The 10470-nt window shown below is 40.6% G+C and overlaps 1 protein-coding gene across 1 annotated transcript; it reads left to right on the top strand.

The window, feature by feature from the left end:
- The first annotated feature begins 1173 nt into the window (after positions 1-1173).
- grhprb (glyoxylate reductase/hydroxypyruvate reductase b) lies at positions 1174-8290 on the top strand. The gene is made up of 9 exons (XM_042485661.1): positions 1174-1419; positions 2525-2658; positions 3826-3898; positions 4885-5001; positions 5085-5173; positions 5281-5385; positions 6030-6165; positions 7274-7404; positions 8078-8290. The coding sequence occupies exons 1-9, from the start codon at positions 1247-1249 to the stop codon at positions 8197-8199; spliced, it is 1080 nt and encodes a 359-aa protein (XP_042341595.1). The 5' UTR covers positions 1174-1246; the 3' UTR covers positions 8200-8290.
- Positions 8291-10470: the final 2180 nt, after the last annotated feature.

The following is a 10470-nucleotide window of genomic DNA, read 5'->3' as shown; positions in this document are numbered from 1 at the left end:
CATTTTTATAGTTACCATCATTATATATTTAAAATTATGTTACAAAATTATAGTCATTTTTAAGCACTTTTTCTGAGTCTTGTTTGCCTTTTTTAACTTTTTTTTTTTGTTTTGTTTTTGTTTTGTTTCACTAGTTTTCAGGTTTTTTTTTTTTGTATTTGTTACTGCTTTCTTGCTTATTTTTTGGTCATTTCTTCTTTCGATGCTCATTGCCTTATTCCCATGTTTTTAAAAGAAATCAAACCAATTTGCTCCGGTCACAAAGGGGCAATTGGTCGCATTTTGTATTTATTATAAAAAAACAAAAACGAAACCACAAGTGGGTTTGAAAGGAATGTTTTCTTTACAAATCTACAAAATCACACCATTTATTATTACCAGAAGCTGTAAAATATGGTTATTTATTGTGTGAGGAGGATCATGTATTTCTCCCCAGTCACTTAGCAAGAATCAAGGAAAAATATTTGTAGCTCCAGAGAGGGTCATGAAATATTTAAAAAAGTTGCACCCCAGCCAACCCTTACTCTGATAAATTCAGTACAGTCCCTTCCCTCCTCTAACTGGCATTTAAGAGGAAGTGGTACGGTCTTTCTCAGTCAGTGGAGGATCAGCTGTCGAGCAACCTTTGTCTCTTCTATTTTCATCATGATGCAGACAAAGATATTTCTTTGATAATTAATCTTCTGATATTTTTGGGACAACATTGTATAATATTCATAAAACTCAATGTTCATCAAGAAAACTATTGCTGAACCAGTTTCAGCCAGAGAGACAGAGCAGAAAATACAAAACAGCATTTGGTTTCTCCACTGTTTAAAGAGACAAAGGTCACCAGCCAAGTGAAACATTTACATCATGTGGGCTCCTTTTTTGGGCCACGATTTAAAAACACAGGTATACTGCTTTCTTTTATAGGCCTATGTTTGTATAATTTTTGTGTGTGTGTGTGTGTGCGCGTTGTTGTTACATCCGTATATCTGTGTTTTAAATTTTGTTTCTGAAGTGTAAATGACATGCACAAAGATCTGACTCTGTGCCTTTGTCTTGAGTTCTTCTGTGACAGATTCCCTCAACTTCAGACTTCAGAGACCCCCTCCCTTCCTCTAATCACATTGGTCAAAGACACACACATGAACCTCCCCCCGAACTCAAGCCAAAATCCTGCACATGCACACAGCAGACTCTGAATTCAAAGTACCGCTGTCATCTCTCGGACACCTGCCCATAGATTCACTCTCTCCTGGCAATGTGGTGCAGTCGTATGGCACTGCGTCGGCTTCAGCAGATTGCTGTTGCTCCTTGGAATGTCACTGGAGGTCTTACGAGCAATGTGCAGAGGAAGATGTCAACCCTGCCACGAGTGTACGTGACCCGGCAGATCCCACCAGAGGGCCTGAGGATCCTCCGTGAATCTGGACAGTGAGTCATTGCAAGCTGTTAATCTCTGAATTGATTTTTATATAGATTCTTTTATGACCATTTAAGTGATCATTTAAGTGTTTTGTGTAGCTGATTTGACTGTGATACTTTTTGAATGGTCTGTGTTGTAAAGTTCATCATTTACTTTGAGTAAACAGGACTGCTTCTGTTTGCCCTGAGGTTTGTCAGATAAGGCTGGTAGCCTAAAGGGTATTCCCCCACACCAGAGCTGAAGGGATGTCCCAGTATGTCTATGAAAGTATATTGTTGACAATTTTTTCTTCAATTTCTTCAAAGGAGCCTAGACTGAAGCTTAGCAACCTATGATTTTCCATCTGTACACTTTTAGAAATAAAGGCGTTAAGTAGAACCCCATATGGTTCTTTGGCTTGTTCCTGTAGGAGAACCATTTATGGTTCCTTGTAGAAAATTTTATTAAGGTTTCAACTGGAGCCTTTTCAGAGGGATCTACCCAGAAGTCAACATAAAGGGTAATACTTAAAAAATCAGTGAAAGGTTTCCCCAAGAACCCCTTATTAGAGATTCTACAGCAAATCCTTCTATTGTGTAATGTTAGACCCAGAACCCTCTCCTGGGACTCTATCCAGAACCTTTTCACCTTCTAAGTGTGCTAACAAAAAACAACCCATGAGGCTTTGCCAAGAGCCTTTACATATTTTCAAGGACTTCATCTAGAACCCATCCAGGGGTTTCTACTGAGAACGCTTTCTTATTCCAAGAGTTTCATCTAGAGCCCACTCAGAGAGTTCTAGTGTGAACCATCATCTAAAACCAATCTCAGGGATTCTATAGAGATTTTTTATATATATTCCAAGGAGCCCTGCGATAGTCTGGCGACCAGTCCAGGGTGTACCCCGCCTTCCACCCGATGACAGCTGGGATTGGCTCCAGCCCCCCCGGGACCATTAAGAGGACATGTGGTACAGAAAATGACTGACTGACTGACTGACTATTCCAAAGAATTCGCCCAGAGGACTCTTAAGACCTTAAAAATGAACCCTTCTGAAACCTCTACTTAAGGGTGTGAATAATTAAAATAGACTGATTTGATTTGGATCTTAAGTCATGGTTTCTTTTTTCCCAGAGTGCAGTTTGAGCTGTGGGACTCAGATGACATCCCCGTGCCCAGGAAGGAGCTCCTGCAGAGGGTCAAAGGTGTTGATGGTCTGCTCTGCGTGCTGACAGAGAAGATTGATGCTGAGGTGCTGGATGCTGCAGGTGTGAGGATAGTCTTTGTGTTAAATGAATGGAAACTATTTCAAATGTATGTATGTGTGTTTGTCCAATTCGGGCTACTTTTGGGACACATTTCAGACTTAAGACCAGTTAGCTTCAAACATCTTGCACAACTGGGAAAAAAAGTCATGTTGCCTGAAAAAACATCACAGTTTTTGATTGAACTAGCCTTTGAAAAAATGTCGCATTTGCCCTAAAGCTTAAGAAAATCATCAAGCAGCATCTAACACTCACCTGTGCAGAGACAGAGACAGAGCATTAAGTGAATTAATTTTAATGCAAGATCTTGAAATTGGTTTATTTGTGTACCTTCATTGGCTCCCAGATAACACTAAAACTCATATGATGTCACTTACATGTCATTAGAAAAAAAGACAGAGACAACACTTCTAACTTATTTTGACAAAAAAAAACAATCACACCTCTTAACATGTTGTCACTCATAGAAAGCCATAATAAATGCACTGAATGAGCCTTTAATGGGGTCAGTAGGCCACAATATGCTGACACGTATCTTTGGGTGTAAAAAAGGAAGGATTACGTTGATAGGTTAAAATTTTAGGGTTGGGCAAATAGGGGTTAGGGTTTGGGTGAGTCTCAAGGACATTAATGTAAGCAGGGGCATTAATACAGACAGTGCAGGCAGTGTGGTTGTGTAGGGACCCCATGGGGGGGTGGGGGGTTCCCTCAAACAATACGTTACATGGAAAATAAGACCTTTATGGAAGAACATCACCTTGGAAATGCACCTGTGTTCAAAGAGTTCTAATTTTCTTTCTTTTTCTTTCCTTCTTTTTTATTTCAAAATAGTCAAAAGAAATACATTACAAAATGTGATGATGATTATACATATACAATAAAAACAATCAGTGCAATTTAACAGAGTATTTCTTATTTTCTATGGTATTTTTGTTTTACAGATATGCAATGATGATTGCTGGGAAATATGCTTGTTGATGTTGTTCAACGTGATGAAATGATGTGTGCACGACAGCGTGCACTCGGGCCCATCATAACAGTGTGCACTAGGGAATGTCGTAACTACCTTACACCAATGAATATATGTTATATGTAATCATGTAATGTCCCAAAAGGCGTCATCAGTAAGCCTGTGTGTGTGTGTGTGTGTGTGTGTGTGTATTCCTGCAGGTCCAAACCTGAAGGTTCTCAGCACTATGTCAGTAGGATTTGACCATCTCTCTTTGGAGGAGCTGAAGAAAAGGTGATTCTTAACTTTCTATAGAGTGCCCAAAGAATGCGTCCTAAAACCTATGAATGGGTTTCAGCACTCCGGGCTCCCTCGTCTCAAAGTCAGTGGTAAAATGCATCAGTAAATATCTCACCCATTAACTTTGAGGTTGTTGTGTGTTTTTAATTGGCCAAATAAGACAGAACATCATCACGCCAAGCTGTGCTCAACATGGCTTTACAGCCTTGCTGTGGTGGTGACATTAAGTCTTGCGAACATCATGTGGTTTATTTATAGCCTAATGTTAGCTTTTTACTTCTGGCAATCACATTTAGGCTTCAAAAATCATAAAAGTGTTGCTTGTTTGTGAAAATGATCTTTCTGAACAACACGTACAGGTATCATAAACATTTTTTGCCACAGGGCTTATTTTCTCACATTATCCAAATCCAATGGAAAAATACCATACATGCTTTTTGACAGTGGAACCAGGGCAAAGCTAACTTCCATGTCAGCCTACAGAAAATGTCTGGGGCACTGCGGAGAATCCCAGTAATGAGTCCTAAATCTCGGAAATGAGTTAGCATATCAGCACTTCCAGTTCCCTTGTCTCAAGTCAGGGTTTTTTTTTTTTAATGAGTTTTTGTTTAGATGCTTGAATTAAGGTCTGTGGTTAACACAGACATAAGAGACTTTCACAGGTTGTTTTACGACATAAAATACATCAGTTATTACCCCACTCATGAACTTTGAAACTTTTCTGTGTCTTAAAAAAGGTGGTTGCTAACAAGTGGCTAAAGGAAATCACAGAATGTCATCACATCGAGCTGTGTCAAACACGCCCATAAAGCCTCGTAGCAGTAGCGACGCGATCATAGTTTACACTAAAGTTGAAAGTTTTGATTTTTGTGCATACTTGTTTGCCACCAATTGGTGACATAAGTGTATAACGCTGTGTCTAACATTTGTGTGTGTGTGTGTGTGTGTGTGTGTGTGTGTGTGTGTGTGTTTTCCTCCAGGGGAATCCGTGTGGGTTACACCCCTGAGGTTCTGACTGATGCTGTGGCAGAGCTGACTGTAGCTCTGCTGCTCACAACCTCCAGGAGGCTCATAGAGGCCACACACGAAGCCAAGACGTAATGTTACACACACACTCACAAACTCAAATCTATCCATACATACACCCACAAAAAGGTTAAATAACTCCCTCTTGTGTTAGTGGTGGCTGGGGCACATGGAGAACTCTGTGGTTGTGTGGACACGAGCTGGCCAACAGCACTGTGGGTATTCTAGGCCTGGGGAGGATTGGTGAGCGCACAGTATCCAAGACACCACAAACAACATGCACATCAGCTCATCATCAAAGTCCCGTTTCTGTAAATCAGATACTTCTTACGCTGTTTTTGTGCTCTCAGGTGTGGCTATCGCTGAGCGTTTGGCTCCTTTCAAAGTAAAGAAGTTCATCTACACAGACGTGAACCCCAGGCCCGAGCTGGCCAGTGCCATCAACGCAGAGTTTGGTAAGGGCTAGAGATTTGTGATCACTTAGATGTCTCATGCCAACACTTTATATTGTTATAATCAATGCACAACGGCTACACTATGACAAGGTGGACAGGAAAGTATTTTAACCCCTTAACATCTGGATTGACATCAATTTTCTTCTGCATTCAGATGCATTTTAATAGCATTTAAACTCTGAAATTTAGGATAATTGGTATGATGTTGAAAAAAAAAACCAGAATGAGCATCTTGTCAAGATATGTCAAATAATTATTTTTACAGAACTACTGTATTTTTTAAGGTTTTTTTTTAGGTAAAAAGAAAGGTAAAGTGTGAAAGGAAGTGAACCGAAAAATAGTTGGTTGAATTACTAGGTATAAGCCTAGGTCCAGAAATGTATATGTGTAATTATTTTGATTATATATTTAAAATTTTGTTACAGAAAAAAAAGTGATACGTTGTGATTTTTTATATACTGTTTTTCAGGTAATATTCTTGTAACTTTTTTCTGAGTTCTTGCAAATTGTTGGGCCATTTTTTGCTTGTCACCCTCTTCCCATGTTTTCTTAAAGAAACAACAACCCAGTTACCTTGGGTTTTAAAAGGTTAATCAGTCTTCTTGATTGTGATGTGAAAACACCAACACCATCTCTTGATCTAGTCTCTTTCGATGAAATGGCAAAGCAGTCAGATTTCCTGGCGGTGTGCTGCGCTTTGACACCGGAAACAAAGGAGATCTGCAACATGAACCTCTTCTCTAAGATGAAAAAAACCTCCATCTTTATCAACACAAGCAGGTACTCTTCTCCTTAACACAAACTGAATCACTTTACCACATACTGTACACAATGCTGTGAAATGAAATACATGATGAAGCAAGTTGTGTTTCCCCAAAACCTAAATTAACAAACTTTAATGATTTTTTTTCTTTGCCCAAAAGCAGTATAGGACCTGACAACATTAAAGGGAAAGGTCACACCAAAATCAAAAATACATATTTTCCTCTAACCTTAGGTGCTATTTATCAATCTAAATATTTTTGCTGTGAGTTGCAGAGTGTTGGAGATATTAGCCGAAGGGCATGTTATCAGGTACAAATAGAATGGACTACTACCAGTAAAAAATTGGGGTGTCGGTCAAAATATATATGAGAATGCACCACTACCAGGATAAATAGGGTTGGAGGTCATCCTGTCAGGTACAAATATCTATCAGAATGGACTACTACTTGTATAAATAGGGGCAAAGTTATTTCTGACAGGTAAAATATCTTTTAGAAAGGACTACTACTAGTAAAAAATTGTGGTGTAGGTCATTCTGATAGGCAAAAATATAAATCAGAATGAACTACCACCAGGATAAATAGGGGTCGTAGGTCACTGTGACAGGTAAAAATATCTATCAGAATGGACCACTACATACATAAATGGAGGCATAGGTCATTCTGTCAGGTACAAATATCTATCAGAATGGACTACCAGTATAAATAGGGGCATAGGTCATTCTTTCGGGTACAGATGTTCATCAGCAGCCGAGTGCCATCTAGTTCGATTATATTGGAGAGAATTCTTACATCTCTACAGCAGATTCCTCCAACATTTAGCAACTCACACCAAAACAACATAGACTGAAAAATAACAGCATGGGGAAGAGGCAAAATATGTATTTTTCATTTGGGGGTGAACTTTCCCTTTAAATTTCCATTCAAATATTCACATTTGAGATACTGGAACCACACAATGATTATATTGTTATATTATATAATATGAATAGCAGGTGGGAAAATAAAAAAGCTACCATGTACAATAGGTGGTCAGCAATAGAATTGTGGCCAGGACCCCCAACAAGCCTATCTCCCTATGCTTTTCCTGTTTTTCTCTAATTTTACTCTTTCTGTTGTGTCAGAGGTGGTGTGGTGAACCAGGAAGACCTGTATGAGGCTCTGTCCACTGGGGAGATTGCAGGAGCTGGTTTAGATGTTACTGTTCCAGAGCCCCTGCCCACAAACCATCCTCTCTTTACCCTCAAAAACTGCGGTGAGTCTGCCTTAAAAAGAGTTGTTTTTTAAAGGCGAACTTTTATTCAAAAATATATACTTTTTTGTCATATTTTCTGAAATTGTCACTACACTGTCACAATCACTGCTCGTGACCTGTGGTCAGAATGTCAAACTCTGCAACGCTGATCAAGTATGAGTCAAGATTCTGTCACTGCATTGCATATTTCTCACCTAAAATATTTTCAGAAGCATATTTTAGTGTACCGTTTAGCTGTAAAATGAGAAATTTTGCTTTGACTGGTGCTTCGTTTTGGTTCAACCATTTCCAGCATGGTGGTAGGGTCACAAACTTCTCTTTTTGATCACTGCTGCCAAGTTTGATGCCATTTCACAAACGATGATTGACATGATTGACAGCCACGTTCGAGACCTCTCGGCTCTGGCTGCTTGTCGTTTTTCATACGCGGCAAGTTCTTGCCAATGCCTTTAGAAGCACTACAAGAAGCAGGAACACAAACTTTTTGTCAAATTATCTTGTGCTGATGTACTACTGTGTGGATGTGGTGAGTTTTTCAGCAAATATGACAAAGTTTCTTTTTTGTTAGTAAAAGTAACACAAAGTTACATCTTTAAGTAACACTAGAGTATTGTCGCCATGCTCTACGTTCCCATTGCCTATAACTTGTCTCTTTGATTCTCTCCTCCCACAGTGATCCTCCCACATATTGCAAGTGCTTCTTATACTACCCGTAACGCCATGTCGGCTCTGGCTACAAACAACCTCCTCCTTGGTCTGCGGGGGGAGCCGATGATCAAAGAACTCAAACTGTAACTGGTGCTGCTCCAGCTCATTACTGGACCAGTTCAACTACTGTACCTACTTATTCTTTGAAGATTAAAATAAAATTTAAAAAACAACTTTATGAGTTTGTAATGTTATGCTCTCTTTTTTACTAATGTCCTAATCATCAGTCAAATCAACATAAAATAATAACATTACATTTTGTCTTCTTATAGTACCTCTGTGCTATTTCAGCTCATACTTCATAACTAGATACAGTATATTGCCACCTGGTTGAATGCTTTTGAGTACCAGTCGAGTTGCACTCACAGTTTACATCCATGTCTGTTTAAACATGGATGCTTCACACACCATGGCCTCGGATTTGGAGAATCAGCACCTCCAAATCCAAGGCCATGGTTCTCAGCCGGAGAAGGGTGGAGTGCCCCCTCCGGATCGGGGACGAGATCCTGCCCCAAGTGGAGGAGTACCCAGTACCTCTGGGTCTTATTCATGAGCGAGGGAAGGATGGAGCGGGAGATCGACAGGCGGATCGGTGCGGCGTCTGCAGTAATGCGGACTCTGCACCGATCTGTTGTGGTGAAGAGGGAGCTGAGCCTAAAGGCAAAGCTCTCGATTTACTGGTCGATCTTTGTTCCTGCCCTCATCTATGGTCACGAGCTTTGGGTAGTGACCAAAAGAACAAGATCGCAGGTACAAGCGGCCGAAATGAGCTTCCTCTGTAGGGTGGCTGGGCTCTCCCTTAGAGATAGGGTGAGAAGCTCGGTCATCTGGGAGGGGCTTGGAGTAGAGCCGCTGCTCCTCTGTGTTGAGAAGAGCCAGATGAGGTGGTTTGGGAATCTAATTAGGATGCCTCCAGGACGCCTCCCTGGTGAGGTGTTCAGGGCATGTCCCACCGGTAGGAGACCCCGGGGAAGACCCAGGACACGCTGGGAAGACAATGTCTCTCAGCTGGCCTGGGAACGCCTCGGGGTCCCCTGGGAAGAGCTGGACGAAGTGGCCGGGGAGAGGGAAGTCTGGGCTTCCCTGCTTAGGCTGCTGCCGCCGCGACCCAACTCCGGATAAGCGGAAGAAAATGGATGGATGGATGGCTTCACACACATCTTTCCCCCGGTAACACAGAAGATTTTCACAAGCAGCACAGTTTCAAGGTGGACACCCAAGGTTTTGAGTTATGGCCAAAACAATGTTTTATGAGGTCACCATGACCTTGATTTTTGACCAACATATTTTAATCTGTTCATCCTTGAGTACAAGTGGACATTTGTGCCAAATTTGAGGAAACTCCCTCGAGGCCAACTTCAGAGATGCAGCATGACAGCGACCTTGACCTCTGACCACTAAAATCTAATCATCTCATCTGTAAGTCTACTTTCACTGTTGTGCCAAATTTAAAGAGAATCCATCAAGGTGTTTTTGAGATATCGTGTTCAAGGTCACAGTGACCTTCACCCTTGACCTTTTACCAAAAAATCTTATTAACTAACCATTGAGTCAATGTGAATGTTTTTGTCAAATCTGAATTCGTTGAGGAGAGCTTGAGAATGTGCCAGCCGGACGGGCAGACAAACAAAAAAGAAGAAGTCGGCAACAAAGCAGAATTTCATAGTTTTTTAATTCAGTCTATACAACTGAACAGAACATACTGTACAATCTTCATAGCCTTCAACAGTAAAGAGACAAACACTTAGACCTCTCATGGTTACACTATGTTAGGTATACAGAAACAACACAGAGATACTCCAGATTTGGCATATCAACAAAAGCCCAGCTTTTCAAGCTAGAGGGCGTAAGGCAGTTACTTTCATAATCAATTTAGGCCTTTTTATACATGTAAAATGTATGTAAAATTTTGGCATATTCATACAGGGGTAATACAGTGCATTTTTCAGAGATTCACAATAAGTGTTTGCGTAACAGCTTTAGAAGACAGCACCATGATGATCCTCAACAGGCTGCTGTGTGAAAGCCATTTCAGAGGACTACTTTCACCTCATCACCTCCACAACTCAGCACTTCTCAAGAGCATCCACCCTTTCCAGAATGTGGAGGAGGCATAAGGAACTGAGGAACAGATTTAAGATTTAACCGTCAGTGATTGTTTTAAATCCTGTGACCCAGCTACGACAACGTCGCTATTGATTCCATGAATTACAGGGTTATTAAACAGGTTAGCTCACGTTTACAGGGAGAAACATCCAAAAAAGCAATTCTTCTTCTGATGTAAAAAGGCAAGATTATCTATTAACTTAGGTGCCAAATAAAATGTGTACAGACTAACAGTGTCATGACTCTACAGTA

This window comes from Plectropomus leopardus, chromosome 4, assembly GCF_008729295.1.
Source record: "Plectropomus leopardus isolate mb chromosome 4, YSFRI_Pleo_2.0, whole genome shotgun sequence".
Classification (NCBI taxonomy): Eukaryota; Metazoa; Chordata; class Actinopteri; order Perciformes; family Serranidae; genus Plectropomus; species Plectropomus leopardus.
Note: the sequence above shows the minus strand (reverse complement) of the source record. Positions and strands in the feature narration are given on the sequence as shown.

Excerpts from the sequence above, each read along its gene's own strand:
- grhprb (XM_042485661.1), top strand. The coding sequence starts at position 1,247 with ATGTGGTGCAGTCGTATGGCACTGCGTCGGCTTCAGCAGATTGCTGTT. Across the intron at positions 3,899-4,884 it reads TTGGAGGAGCTGAAGAAAAG|GGGAATCCGTGTGGGTTACA; the intron begins GTGATTCTTAAC and ends GTTTTCCTCCAG. Across the intron at positions 6,166-7,273 it reads ATCTTTATCAACACAAGCAG|AGGTGGTGTGGTGAACCAGG; the intron begins GTACTCTTCTCC and ends CTGTTGTGTCAG.